Below are 15,936 nucleotides of genomic sequence, written 5' to 3' on the forward strand. Positions count from 1 at the left end.
GAAATTTTATGGATACTAATATTTTCTCAAGCATATCTACTATAGAATTTAATTGTGAGTTAAAAGTATGATAGAGATGTGGGGAATCATTTCCATAGTAGCAATTTTTAGAAATTCCATGTGAAATATAAGATTTTTCAGGTTTTTGAAGTTCTTCAATAAAACTTATAGTAAAATAAAGATTTTGAGAAAAATCATTTTGTATTGATTTTAAGAATTCGGTGTCATTACAATTAACATTAGTCAAAATCATTAGTTTTTGATCTATTAATTTTGATAATTTAATTATTTCTTCTCTTAAATCTTCTAATTTACTTTTTTTCCATTAGGTGACGCATTTCTTGTAAAGGGCTACGGTTTTTAAGTGTTATGTAGTTAGAAGTGTAGTTTTAGAATATATGATTTAGATTTTACCACCTAAGCATCTTTAAGAAAAGTTGTTTTTGGCAACATTATATGAGTGGTGCCTAAAACCATAAGGCACACACTTTGGCTCATTATAGCCATTGAATTGTTCATCTTATCTTTGAGCGATTAAAGTTACCAGTTGACAAAAAGATTTCGACTTTCAGACACCCTTTTGATCGAATTTTGAATCTTGAAGATCGTCGTCATGAAAGGCAAGGGGCAAAGTCAGAACATTTTTGTTAGAATCATGGTGTCACCAATTAGGGCACTTGGAAAAGCAAGGGACATGTATGTGAGGAGCATAATAAAATGTGGGGACAGCATGAACTATAGTAACCCCATGAATGCTGCAAACAGATTCTCAGCTTTGTCTAGAAGCCATAGTGCTGCAACATCAAGAAGATCTGAAGTTAATGATGAGGATTTTGCTGAGCTCATGAGGGCTGCTTCTGCTAGAACTTTGGCTAATAGAATTGACGTGGATTATGTCCTAAAACAGCAGCATCAGCATGTTCATCATAATTCAAAAGGGTTACCAAAATCTAGCAGTGTTGGTATGGCTAGAATTGATGAGGAGAATGATTATGCAGAAGGTAGTGTTGGTGGCGGTGGTGTTGGTGGCGGTTTTGGTGTGCCTGAATTGTATCCAAGAAGTAAGAGTTATGCTGTGTCTAAGACTCATAGTGTTGTTGCTTTCTGAAAACTTATGAAATCAACAATTACCCTCTTTCTTTTTCTTTCTTTTTCCTTTTTTTATACCATGATTTGAAGATGAGGTTCAGACATGGGGAAATTAAATAATGTAGTGAGTTAGGAAAATTGAGATGAAGAGAGAATTTGTGTAGAGATTTTGTATTCTTTATTTGATTGTATCTGTTTCTTTCTCATGTTTTGATTGGACAATTTGCAAAATTTTTCATTTTTTTTTTCTTTTGGTGGTGTTTTGATCATTATATTGATCGGAATTGTTCATTAGAAAAATTTTCTTTTTTGGGTGATTTCTTTTATGCTTTTTGGAGAGTGAGATTAGATTACCATCTTAATCTTTCATCCTTAAAAAAATATTAAGTTAAAAAGTTCATTGTCTGAATTTATTATGATCAAGAAGACATTACTCATCAATCTGAAAAACAGAAATAGTATCACATAAAAAATTATTAATTGCCTTTTAATTTTATCATTTAGAAAAAAAAACAGAGGAAACAAACTAGAAATCTAGAATCAAACAGAGCAGACAAAGGTTTATTTTTCAACTAATAGTTTGGAAGCAGTTTATCTCCATTAGAACCATTTTGTGGTTTGATTTGAAACTTCAATATTTTATTTATGTTGATTAATAAATAATAATTGACGTGTGTAATTGATGACTATGACTATGAAGATATTATTCTAATGTCTATTCTATTATCCCAAAGAAATAGATCAGGATTATGACTCATTATTTGCTGTACTTTCAACGCTTCAAGTAAATCACTGATTTTACAGTTTACTACCACCGTGAATATCTTCATAATGAATTATTAGTTAACTAATATTTATAATTTAATAAAATTATCTAATTCCACATCATTTAAATAAGTCGGTAAAATAATTGTGCGTTACTTTTAATTTCTTGGTTAGCTTGCTGCAGTTATATCTGGTAAATTCTTTGTTACTCGGTCTATCCAAAAACTTAACGAGGATAAGCCTTTGAAAAAATGAGAGATATATCCGAATTAAAAAATGGACAAACACAAGTCTATTTATTCATAATTAGATTAGATATAAAATAACTAGCTTACTATATATACATAAAAAATAAATCATTATTTATTAATTAGCTAACAAATTTGTATTATTTATTTATTATAAATTTGATTATTCTATTATAACAAATTTAATTATTCTGATAACTAATTATTTAGTTAAAAAAATGTGAATTGATTCATATAAATATATACAAAGACATAATTATGTTGATTTAGCAGTTAACTAACGTATGTACCTATATGATATACAAAAAATATTTATTTAATTTGTACGTTTTTTTAGTAGCATTTTTTAATTCTATTTTTTATTATTTAATTTATATAAAAATTATTAAAACTTCTAACTCATCTTTCTAACTAGTCTACTAATTGTTAAATAAAAAAAGTTTTGTATCTTTTATCTTTATAATAATGCTTTAAAATATGTATATATATTTAAACTTTTACTCATTTAAGTATTAGAAAAATAATCAGAGGATAAATTAGATTTTTTGATCATTACTTACATTCTCTATTCTTCTAAAATGATATTATTTATAGATTTTATTTTTAATAGATATTTAATTAATTAATCAAATAATAATGTTAGTATATTTTATTTGCAAATCATATTAATCAAAGTTAATATCTAATAAAAGAAATATATAAATTAAATTTATTAAAATAATTGATAATTACTAAAATTTTAGTCATTAAATATTAATGTTCGTATAATTTTAAAAAAATACTTTCCTAAAATATTATACGAAGAGAGAAATATCAAATATGTACACTAACACCAAAACGTGTCACATTAGCATTTTGGATGCTAGAATATTACATGTTATAAGATAATATAACGATAATGTAATAATGTTGTTTGTAAGTTTTATTCCTCTATAGATATTTGACTAATTAATTCAAATAATGGTATATAGTATATACATAATTTGCAAATCATATTAACTAAGGTTAATATACAATAAAAGAAAGACAATTATTTATTAAATTGACAATTAGTAGAATTTTAATTACTAAATGTCCATTTTCGTATAATTTTTAAAAAAATACTTTCTTAAAATATTATGAGAAGTGAGAGATATACATACTTGCATCAAAATGCACCAATTCAGCATTTGTGGTGCCAGAATCACTACAAAAAGGCGCTAATTTGCAAAAAAAAAATTTATTATTTTGCGGAAGTTTTTAACCCCGCAAGTTGTGTAACAGCGGTTTAGTAAAATAACGCAATTAGGTATCCTGCAATAATTTATGAGATTTTTTTTGGAATCCACGCTATTTTGAACTCAGAATTGCGGCAGTTTTTTGCCCTCCACTGTTTACGGCAGTTTCAACTAAATTGCATCAGTTTTTAAAGACCTTCAATGGTTCTATGTTGTAGCAGTTTTGATTCAGGTTGTCGGGGGTTTTAAACTCCGCAAATGTATTATACTTAAAACAACTTTTTATTTTGTTGAAGTTGTGAACTCCCGCAATTTATAATGTAACGCCAAAATAAAATTTACTTATTTTATAAAATATTAATTAGAATGCAAAATTTAATAAAAGTAAAATTCTTTAAACTATAAATCTAAAATATAACCCATTAAAATAAATAATAAATTTTTTATATTATAATAAAATGCATAATATCTGAATCCTCACCGTCTTTATATGTCTAATCCTTAATATTAAAAAAGCTAAAATAATATAAACTCATAACTATCACTAATAAGTTCACTACTTGAATAAATTTGTTTAGTAAAAAAATGTAACATAATACCCTAACAAATGTGCAACAATAAATAACTAATCAATCTTTAAAGCAATATTAAACAATGTCTTCACGATTTTCAATGCTTCCGTCTGATGATGTTCTTCCTGTTGTCGGTGTAATAGTTTCGTTCTCAACATCATTAGCCTAAAATAAATTAAAAACAGAAATATCAACATAAAAATTGTCACATCTATGACACTATAACGACAATTCAAATAATTAACATTTCCTTGTGTCAAAAACTTAAACAACAAATTAGTAATAGTAGGGATGTAAGGTTAGAATATACGAGACTAATACCATGCTAGAACATTAGCATAATATAACAGTTATCATTTATCATAATTTTCAAAATTATTAGTGCAACATAAAATCGACAAGAGAAGGCAATTTTCCCTTGCTCCATGGTCAAATATACTAGTAAGTTCAACAGAAATTCTTCCTTCTTTAGCAAGAAAATAAGCCTTGAATGCAGTCAATGTCCCATCAAATTTAGATTCCAAATGTTTAAAATCAGCTTGAAAGTAATTGGCAGTAGATGACATTGAAGTTGAAGAATTAGCTAACTGGCTAGGATGATTGACATTTCTGAAAGTATTAGTAGGTGTTGCTCCTAATCTTATGCATCGCACCCTACCAGAATGCTCCTCTCCAAACACTTTGCCAATAACATCATTTGTGGATGGTCCAGATTCATTTTTCTCATTTTGAGCAATAAGTACTTCAATTTGTTTCTACAGTTGAGATTTAAACAACAAAAATTTAACAAAATAACATTAAGGTTTGGCAGTTTTTGAAGTTACACTTTTTACTGAAATAGACCAAAAAGTACAACTTACCGCTATATCCCTTGCTTCGTCAGTCACAAATGACCCATCTTTTTTCTTATGAGTTTTTATGTACATTTCTTTACAGCTAATTTTTCGTCCAGTTTCTAAAAACTATGCAAAATATGATTATTAGTACATGATAATACAGCTAAATTTTGTCCAATTTCTAAAAACTATGCAAAATATTATTAGTAGTACATGATAATATGATTCATACCACTAATAACAATAATTTTGAGTGGTTGTGGCATATAGATGACAAGGTATTCTATGGAGCTTTCAAGAAGAGTTTCATTATATGAATTTGTTAAAATAATTTAAAACTGACTATCTCTATTTTTTTTATATTCACAATTTAACCCTCTAGATTTTCTTATTGTATTTACGAATTTAGCACTTAATTTTCCCTAATCAATTCCCACAAATCAAATCTGCAATATCAAATTCTACCTCAGGTCACAAAAAAATTCATCTGTTGGTATAAGAATAGTAAGAAAAATAATTTCTACCAGTCTAAAACATCATGATAGGTCTAGAGGAGGAAAAAAGAAAAAAAATAATTTATAAAAATTAAAAGCTTTAAATTTTTCAAAGATTAGATTTGCTTCAAATTTTCTCATCAGATTTTATTAATTGGGAACTGAAGAAGGTCCAAGTTAATGAAGCATGAAGCATTCTCTGTTTCAAATGAGTTTGGAATCGCTAAATATCATTTCACCTTTTAACAAGCTAAATATCAAGTTCGGAAAATTCAATAACACCTAACAAATTAATAGGCTCAATTATATGCTATCAAATTGTTACCTTTACATAGAAGTACAATTACAACTATAAACGCGAATAGCAGCAGCAATGGAACGCAAACAACAGCAACAACACAAACCCGAATCCGAACCTGAATCGCGAAGAGTAGCAGCAACACGAAACTAATCAGTACAATATCAGGAGTAATACATATAATTGAAAAAACAGAACACTGATTCAGTACAATATCAAGAGTCATGTGTAAGAACCGAGACTAATTAATCGTCTAATTAAATAATTAATATTGTCCAAAATAGGATCCAAAAATTTAGAATGAGAATTGGAGGATTTAAATATGATTTTTGGACTTATTAGATTTTTCTGAGTTAGAAAATATATTTTCAGCGAAAAACCGAAAAAAACTGCGAACCGACAGCCGAACCGGTTTAAGACTGTCTGGTATTGTGCAAGAAAAATTAAAAACAATCGAAAACCTTAGAAAAATATTTAAAGTAAAAACGCTATCGGATTGAACCGGGCCTAAATTGGGCCTAAGCCCAACATATATAACTCAATTAATGAACCATTTCACTCTCAAACACACACCAGCTGAAAAGCGGAAGGAGGAGAGAAAACCCCCATTAACACTATTCATCAACTTCCCAAGCTCATAACGTGAGCTACGGAATTCCGATCGCAACACCGTTTGCGGCCACGCGATCCTCGTGAAGAGCTCTACAAAATCCACCCAAGAAAATGGTAAGAAAATCACGAAATCTCTCTCAATTCTTCCTTCCAAAATTTTAGGGCTTTGTGTTGAATGAAATTTTGTGATTTTGGTTGTTTAGGTACACTCTAACACTTGATTTCTATTGGGTTTTGCCTCAATTCATATATCATTCTTCCTTCTCACTCCACCACATCCATCCTCAGTACACCAAAAACCTAAGCTTTTGTTCTCTAACTTTTCAAAGTAATACCAATTTAAATTTCCTAGGACTTTTCCCATGTTTTGATACCCGAAAATAAGTCAGAGTCTTAAAATAGTGTTACAGAAAGTTACAAGCTTGTTGGAAAGTGGAAATAGTTAAAAACATGGCATGTGTGTACGCACAGGGGTATGCGTGCGCACGCCCAAAGAGATTTTCAAAAAGTGTGCATACGCATAAAGGTGTGCGTACGCACAGGTGTAAAATTTTTCAATTCTGATCGTTCGCACAAGGCGTGCGAACGCCCTCAACAGAATGCACTTTCCAACGTGTGCGTGCGCACAGCTTGCAGAACTTCGTTGGTTATGTGTGCGCACAGGGTGTGCTAGCGCTCCCATCAGTAAGCCTTCCAATGTGTGCGTGCGCACAGGTTCAAAAACTCACAGGGGTGTGCGTGCACACACAAACACACGCACACAAACCAAAAATCACAAAATTCTGCAACATTGCAGAATTCAGGTTTTGACACCAGACTTTGAATGATTATAACTTCTTCTACAAAAATCCAAATTTTACAAACTTTATATCAATTTGAAGATCTTTCAATGGACTTTAATTCTAAATAAATTTCAACAAATTTTAAAAATTGAGACACAAATTATGACCTGTCAAAATTCACAAAAAAAAAAACCAATTTTTACCAAAATTCACAAGATTCTCAATTTTCCAATTTTCACAACCAAGACCAACCAAAACCACATTAACTCCATCCCACATCAGATTTTACCATTTTTCATACCCCACTTTACCACTCCACCTTATGCAATCATCAATTCTCATTATCAAATACATAATAATACATTCATATTTCAACCAACATATTAATCAAATATCATTCCACCATTACCAACAATCGTCATAATCAATTTCAACCTCAACCTTCAATACCATACTATCAACATCAACATTTCAATTCATCAACAACCCAAATCATCAAATCATCATACATCATCATACAACAATTCCAACAACCAATTTAATTCAATCATATCCTATGGGTCACTAACCGAAGCGTCAAGAAATATTATATATTACATAGAGAAAATCGAAATCATACATTGGCCGATTCCCAATGTGTACCAAAATCCCAATAGAGCACGATTCAAGCTTCTAACCACAATCCAAGCCACTAATCAACTCCAACAAGCATAAACAATTAAGTGCCAACAATCACAATCTCAATCTATATACACATAATTTACGACAATTCAACTTAGGGTTCATCAAATCCACCAAACCACAAGAGTTGAAGTGCTCACCTTACCCAATGATGATTGGGGCAAAACCCAATAGAAATCAAGTGCTAGAGTGTACCTAAACACCAAAATCCCAATAGAGCACGATTCAAGCTTCTAACCACGATCCAAGTCCCTAATCAACTCCAACAAGCATCAACAATTACTCCAAAGTCCAATTAAGTGCCAACAATCACAATCTCAATCTATACACACATAACTTACAACAATTCAACCTAGAGTTAAAGTGCTCACCTTACCCAATTATGATTGAGGCAAAACCCAATAGAAATCAAGTGCTAGAGTGTACCTAAACACCCAAAATTACAAAATTTCACTCAATACAAAGCCCTAAAATTTCAAAATTTTGGAAGAAAGAACTGAGAGATTTCGTGATTTCCTTACCATTTTCTTGGGTGGATTTTGTAGAGCTCTTCACGAGGATCGCGTGACCGCAAATGCCGCTGCGATCGGAACTTCATAGCTCAAGTTATGGGTTTGGGAAGTTGATGATGAATAGTGTTAATGGAGGGTTTCTCTCCTTCCGCTTTTCAGCTAGTGTGTGTGTTTGAGAGTGAAAAGGTTCATTAATTGAGTTATATATGTTGGGCTTGGACCCAATTTGAACCCGGTCCAACCCATTAGCGTTTTTAGTCCGTTTGACCCAACTTTGGACCAAACCTTTAAAATTAACGCCCGATTTTTTACTTTAAATATTTTTCTAAGATTTTTGATTATTTTTAATTTTTCTTGCACAATACCAGATAGTCTTAAACCGGTTCGACTGGTTCGACTGCCGGTTCGCGATTATTCTCGATTTTTCGCTGAAAATACATTTTCTGACTCAGAAAAATCTACTAAGTCCAAAAATCATATTTAAATCCTTCAATTCTCATTCTAAATTTTTGGATCCTATTTTGGACAATATTAATTATTTAATTAGACGATTAATTAGTCTCGGTTCTTACACGACTTCTGATATTGTACTGATTTAGTGTTCTGTTTTTTCAATTATATGCATAACTCCTGATATTGTACTAATTAGTTTCGTGTTGCTGCTACTGTTCGCATTCGCGTTCGGGTTGGGTTCGTGTTGCTGCTGTTGTTCGCGTTCCATTGCTGCTGCTATTCGCGTTCATAGTTGCAATTGTACTTCTATGCAAAGGTAACAATTTGACAGCATATAATTGAGCGTATTAATTTGTTAGGTGTTATTGAAATTTCCAAACTTGATATTTAGCTTGTTAAAAGGTGAAATGATATTTAGCGATTCCAAACTCATTTGAAACAGAGAATGCTTCATGCTTCGTTAACATGGACCTTCTTCATTAACTTGCAAGACACTACATGACATCTTGGAGGCCCTTCCCCGAGAATGTATATCTGAAGATCTAATGTAGGCGTAAATCAGTAATTATTGTTCTAACTATTATTTCTATGACTTATTAGATGTTGTAATCTTTGCATTCTGTTTAGGTGAGTTAAATTGCGATTTAAATATAATAGAAGAGTATGTTCTAATTAAGAGTCTTTAGCTTACGACTTGAGGAAGTGATGTATTCATTAGATGGTTGATAATTGTGGAGTTGATGTTTTCAACTCCTCTCCATTTTGCTTTATATTGCAACTGTAACTATTGCAACTCTACTATTGTTTGAAATAAATGTGATTTTATTTTTTTTTATAATTTCTTTGGTTTTGTTAGTGTATGGATATGATGAATCGTGATGAATCGTAATTATGTTTTCTACTGTTTTTTTATGGTGTTTCAAATAAATATTAATTAACTTTTTTTTGTTTGCATTGGGATCGGTCTACATTAACACTATTTCTTTGTTATTTTTCTTTTCTGTTTAAAAATTAAAAATGTTTTATTTTAATACCGAAATGAAATATCCAAGGTTTAAATTTTCTTACCATCTTCAAGGAACTTATATTGAGAAGTAGTGAAATAATAGTGGGTGATGGCATAATTTTTTTATCCATTTTCCTTCTGTTTTTTATTATTACCATTGAAAGTTATTCATCTAAGGGTTTCTTTGTTTTGTTGTGGTTTTTTTTAATGACTGTATTCTTTGTTTTTTCTAATGATTGTATGTTTAAAATTAATGACAATTAAAATTTAGTTTATGTCTATCTTTATAATATTACGTGTGTGCAGTAAAATAATAAAAAAAATTAGTATTTACAAAGAAAAATCAATTAACATTAATGACAGTCAATATATATAATTATAATTAGAGAAAAACCCAAATCAGCCCCTGACAATTACCTCGAAAGACAACGAGGTCCCTGACAAAAAAAAAACCCAACTCGGCCCCTAACAAAAAAAAAAATCCAACCCGACCCCTGACAATTACCTCGAAAGGACAACGAGGCCCCTGTGCCAAAAAAAAATTAATGTTATTTTTTTTGGCACAGGGGCTAATCAGTCCCAAAAAAAATTATCAGGGGCCGGATTGGGTGTTTTTTTTCTTGGGGGCCTCGTTGTCCTTTCGAGATAATTGTCAGGGCCGGATGGGGTATTCACTCTAATAATTAATCTTTAATGTAATACTATATATAAAAATTAAAGTATCAAAAGTTCCGATATGCCTTTTTCGCACTTCCACTTTGAATCTGTTATTGAATTCCCTGTACACCAAAGAAAAGTAAGCATCAACTAGAGCGACTGGGGAAGCCTTCCTTCCCTTCAAGTCCAAGTTTTGCATTCGAGACCCTGGCATTACTATGTGCACCAACTCCATACTCCTCTTACATCCCTGTTATCATATTTAGTAGGGGGCCTCGCAGCTAAGACTATCCCTCACCTCGTGCCTTCAAAGTAAACCGGAACTCACTCTCTCACTAAGAAGGACTCCTTTCGAGCTCTTTTTGGACCCTTTCATTTAACTAAAAGTCTCGCAGACGATGAAAAGGAACTACTGGGCGCAGCGGATGATTGGAACAAAAGCCATTCTTTCACAACCGATTCTGGGCATTCTATAGAATGCAAAACCTGACTTCCTTTTTAAAGCTACTAAGTGAAGGGATTCCGATTCCTCATTTCTAATATATAATATGTTACATCCTAATAATTAGAAATATAATGTAATAAATTGAATATTAGGATTATATTGTAATAAGTTGAATAATAAAAGAGAGATAAAAAATTAAAATATAGTAAATTTTTTGACTAGTTATAATTGAATTATTTTTGTTCAAAAATGTTTTCATGTATCTTCTTCCGCTCCCAACAATAAGCGACAACATTTAACCAGAAAAATTGAAAACGGCTTTGTTTTGTTTTCATTCCAAGAACCCCTTTACCGTTGGTCTCTGATGCCCTAAATTTCCCTCCCCTCCTCTCTCTCCCTTCTCAGTGCTCTACTCACGTTTTAGGTAAGTTCATTTCGTTCTCCTCCATCACATCATGATTTACCGTTTTCATTCCAAGAACCTCCCTTCCCTAAATTCTCATTCTCTCGTCACTCTCTCCCTTCTCAATGCTCTGCATGGCGTTTCTTCTCGTTCTCTCTCCATCAGAATGGAAGGACCACGGCGAGAAATGTTCGTTTGGCCCCACGATGGAAACAACTCGTGGTACGTTATCTTCCACCATACGACTGTGGCGCAGGTCCGGTTCGTTATTTTGCAACTCTACATCACACAACCTGATCTGCTGCCCGTGATCCGGAACACCGCTGGAGTATTTCTTTTCGTTGCAGCAAATAACCATCACTTGTGACATGATGTGGTATAGGGAGTGGATTATACTTCAATCATCCTCACCATCCCATTATTGGGGTTGTGCCTTTCAACCCATGGGATGACGACGATGGTGAGCATGTGGATGCGAATGGGGACGCGGGTTCGGTGATAGATTCAGGCTTCCGTTATGACCTTCAGGTAAATTCAACGGAAGCCTGAATCTATCACCGAACCCGCATCCGCATCCCCATCCCATCCCATGGTTGAAAGGTACAATCCCAACAATGGGATGGTGAGAATGATTGAAGTATAATCCACTCCCTATGCCAGTATCATGCCACAAGAAATGGTTATCTGCTGCAACAAAAAAAATACTCCAACGGCATTCCAGATCACGGACAGCATATCAAGTTGTGGGATGTCACGAAGTCGCGAAATAACGAATCGGACCTGCGCCACAGTCGTATGGTGGAAGATAACGTACCATGAGTTGTTTCTATCGTGGGACCAAACGAACATTTCTCGCCGTGGTCCTTCCATTCCGATGGAGAGAAAACGAGAAGAAACGTCAGGCAGAGCACGGAAAAGGGAGAGAGTGACGAGAGAGAATGAAAATTTAGGGCATCAAAGACCAGGAGGAAAGGGGTTCTTGGAATGAAAACGGAAAATCACAATGTGATGGAGAGAGAACGAAATGAACTTACCTAAATGCGGAGCAAAGAAGAAAAGTAGAGCACCGAAAAGGGAGAGAATCAAAGAGAAAAGGGGAATTTAGGACATCAGAGACCAGGGGTAAAGGGATTCTTGGAATGAAAACGACGCCATCTTCAATTTTTTTGGTTAAATATTGTCGCTTATTGTTGGGAGCTGAAGAAGATCATGAGAACATTTTTGAACCAAAATAATTCAATTATAACTAGTCAAAAATTTTTTAATTTGACTATTTATATAGTTTTTTTATATTTTAATTTTTTTATCTCACTCTTTTACTATTCAACTTATTACATTATAATCCTAATATTCAACTTATTACATTATATTTCTAATTATTAGGATGTAACATATTATATATTAATAAAACTTTTTATACTTTAATTTTTATATATAGTATTACATTAAAGATTAATCATAATTATATATTTTGACTGTCATTAATGCTAATTGATTTTTTTTTTGTAAATACTAATTTTTTTATTATTTTACTACACACGTAATATTATAAAGATTGACATGAACTAAATTTTAATTATTATTAATTTTAAACATACAATCATTAAAAAAAACGAAAATTGATTAACAGAACACAATCATTAAAAAAACCACAATAAAACAGAAATTCTTAGATGAACAACTTTCAATGACAATAATAAGAAACAAGAGGAAAAGGGATAAAAAATTATCTGAAATTGAAAATGCCATTCACTGCTTCTCAATATAAGTTCTTTGAAGATGGTAAGAAAATTTAAACCTTGAATATTTCATTTCGGTATTAAAATAAAACATTTTTAATTCTTAAACCGAAAGAAAAAATAACAAAGAAATAGCGCCAATGTAGACCGACCCCAATCCAAAAGAAAAGAAAAAAAATAATTCATATTTGTTTGAAACACCATAAAAAAAACAATAGAAAACATAATTATGATTCACCGTATCCATACACTAACAAAACCGAAGAAATCATAACCCTCTCAATCACAGTAGAGCATTCCAGTTGAATGTGCTTAATGTTATTATGGAATAGCAACAATCAACCGTTAAACAGAGTTACAAATGCAAAAATAGATATTAAGATGTGTACATACTACATAACAAAAGAAGGTCGAACTTACTGAAAATGCAATGCCTAGACATACCTGTGCTTTCTGACTTCAATATCAGTATCGAAATTCCTTAGCATAACAATGAGCCAGTCAGGATTTTCACATATCATTTTGGCTGTCTCTGCTGCTATATGGAAAGCATTGTCACCATCATCATCCTGAAATAATATTGAATTAGAACCTTAAATGGCAAGGCCATAAGGGTGAAGCCACCATCCCAACGAATGGAAATCATCACCCTCAAATTGTTTCTTGACAACAAATAACATTCAATCATGACGAGGGTTGAAGCAGAAACTGAACTCAGCAATTAGAAAGTCATATAAATATATTAAAAATGGGCAGCCCAGTGCACAAGCATCTTGCGTTAACGCAGGGTCCGGGAAAGGGTCGTACCCAAAGCCTAACCTAATAATTATATCAGTGGCTGTTTCCACAGCAACCCATGTCCTTGAGGTCACACGGAGACAACTCAACCGTTGCTCCAAGGCTCCCCTTCAAGTCGTATAAATAGATCATTATTGTATAACATAGTAAATCAGAAAGCAGAAGTGAAAGCAAAAAATGAAATAAAGATGTTCGTTTAGCAATTGCATGTGATCTTCATTTAGCAAATTATAAAACCACCAGATCAGTATTACATAATGATGATTATATTTAATTTGTGTTGATCAAACTGCAGGAATGGAAACTTAAATAAGAACCTGTTAAAATGTTCTAGCATGGGATGAATCATACGAGTCCTCTGAAATCTTGCACAACTGAAAACTGTTTATAGGCTCAGATCTGCAATATGAAAGACAAACCAATAAAAAGAAATTCTAGAGGGAAAAAAGATTAAGAAAATGGGTAAGTTCTTTGTCCGAAATAAATAAACTGATACCTGTTGTGATTCCATATATCTACTTGGGCGCCAGCTGTGGCAAAAAGTTCACCATCCCACTGGTGATCAACAGCCCTAAACATTCAAGAGCAAGCTACACAAAAAAATAATATTATAACAAGTTTCAATGTTTTTCCTGAATCACACCAATACTTACAAAAATGCATTCTTCCCAACATGAACACTTACTGGCTGCAGGAGAGTGTTTGCAAAATTGTGAGGAAGGATAACCAGTGAAATTCATGTGAAATTTCATTCTTAATGTGCTTTCTTTTCTCCCACTTGACACGAAAAATTTATCATATTTTAACAATAAAAAATGCAGTATAAAAAAATTCCAAATGATTACCATAACTCAAAAATGAGTTCTATAACATGGTGCCTGTTCATCAAAGAATGAACTCATATTCTAATTTTTTGTGATGAAAGTAAGTGAAGAGGTAAAAGAGAATTGGATCAATAATGGCAACAATAGCATGTAACTAAGCACAAGGCACATAGCTCCCTCAAGGAAGCCTAAAGGCTTAAATACCAAGGTTGCGAAAACCGAACCGGTCACTAAACCAGTGAAGTGACTGGTTTAATGGTTTAAAGGTTCAATCGGGATTCAACCGGAGTTCAACCGGAATAATTAAATATAAAATAAATTTATTAAAATTTAATATATAATTTTAAATATTTAAATTCAATTATTTTTACACTAATAAAATTTCAAATTTTATAATTTCACATAATAAATTGTCTATACTTTATAATTAAGTTCACATACAACTTTAACCATCAATCTTTATAACTAATAAAAATCAAAATGCATTTAAATGACAAATAATGTTCAACTACAAATAATTATTCCAATTTCATAAAAATTATAAAAACAAAAAAAACAATAGAATCAGGAAAATTAACAATTAAGAATTATAATGTTCTACAATAGCAATATTATATTGTTGAATAGTATTGCTTGTGATGTTCTGTTTCTCGTTCTCCTACAAATTCTCAAACCACATCAATTGGGAAAATCAGTACAAAAACAAACAACAACAAATAAACTAAATATGTATAATCATAAATGATATAAATCAAGAGTTATTATTATTATTATCCACTTACATTGAGAATTCCAGTAACATTGAAACCAGAAACTTTGACAAACCCAGTATAAAGGGACTTTCTTTGAATTTTCAATGCAAAAAAATTTGAAACACTCTTTTCAGTATACTTCAAAGTTCAAAGAAGTGTATAAATTTGAACAAAAAATGTACAAGAAAGAAATATAATTTGTGCTACTGAAAGATGAGAAATCATGAAAAACAATTTTACTATACCACCATCAACAATTCAGAATCAGACAAAATCAGCAACCAAAATTAACAACTCAATCAGAAAAACCAACATAAATAACTCAGAATCGGAAAAAGTTCTAGCATTAACAATGTTCATCAACAACGCAGAATCTGAAAAATCAACAGCCAACAACTCAAAAATCAGAATAAATAAAATTAACAAAATAACCAAAAATAAATTGACGCAGTAGTGCTTACCAGCGGCGAGGGAGGAAGGTCACGTCGCGGCGAATACTTCACTGCCGAAAGACGTCGCAGTGAGAGAGAGACAGAAAGAGCTCGTAGCCTCGGATAGAGAGAACTCGAAGAGAGAGATGACTCGAAAACAGAGATGGGCACCAACAACTCGAGCAGAGACGACGACGAAGAAGCCCTTCGCAGCGGCGTCGCCAACAGTTCTGAGCAAGCACTCGACGTCGAGAAGAAGAGGATCGAGAAGCGAGCAGACCTTCCACGAGCGACGACGGCACCCAAATCTGTCTCTGCCGTC

General features: G+C 32.2%; 2 protein-coding genes across 14 annotated transcripts; one reads left to right on the forward strand and one right to left on the reverse strand.

Moving 5' to 3' along the window:
- The first annotated feature begins 479 nt into the window (after nt 1-479).
- LOC107473302 (uncharacterized) lies at nt 480-1,327 on the forward strand. Its single transcript, XM_016092852.3, has one exon. The coding sequence runs from the start codon at nt 614-616 to the stop codon at nt 1,106-1,108; it is 495 nt and encodes a 164-aa protein (XP_015948338.1). The 5' UTR covers nt 480-613; the 3' UTR covers nt 1,109-1,327.
- A 2,476-nt stretch (nt 1,328-3,803) lies between these two features.
- LOC107473214 (uncharacterized) lies at nt 3,804-15,928 on the reverse strand. 13 transcript variants are annotated; one of them, XR_008005184.1, is made up of 9 exons: nt 15,645-15,928; nt 14,104-14,197; nt 13,925-14,006; nt 13,230-13,378; nt 7,735-7,846; nt 5,547-5,637; nt 4,752-4,853; nt 4,550-4,646; nt 3,804-4,056 (listed from the first exon to the last, which is right to left on the reverse strand). XR_008005184.1 is itself a non-coding variant. In XM_021134859.2 (2 exons), exons 1-2 carry the CDS (start codon nt 4,815-4,817, stop codon nt 4,245-4,247), a joined length of 468 nt encoding a protein of 155 aa, XP_020990518.2. In that variant the 5' UTR covers nt 4,818-5,538; the 3' UTR covers nt 4,064-4,244. The 13 variants fall into 13 exon arrangements, 1 of the variants encoding a protein (XP_020990518.2); XR_008005182.1 differs by having other exon boundaries at nt 4,480-4,646; XR_008005189.1 differs by lacking the exon at nt 3,804-4,056 and adding an exon at nt 13,629-13,715 and having other exon boundaries at nt 4,064-4,646.
- Nucleotides 15,929-15,936: the final 8 nt, after the last annotated feature.

Source organism: Arachis duranensis, chromosome 2, assembly GCF_000817695.3.
Source record: "Arachis duranensis cultivar V14167 chromosome 2, aradu.V14167.gnm2.J7QH, whole genome shotgun sequence".
NCBI lineage: Eukaryota > Viridiplantae > Streptophyta > Magnoliopsida > Fabales > Fabaceae > Arachis > Arachis duranensis.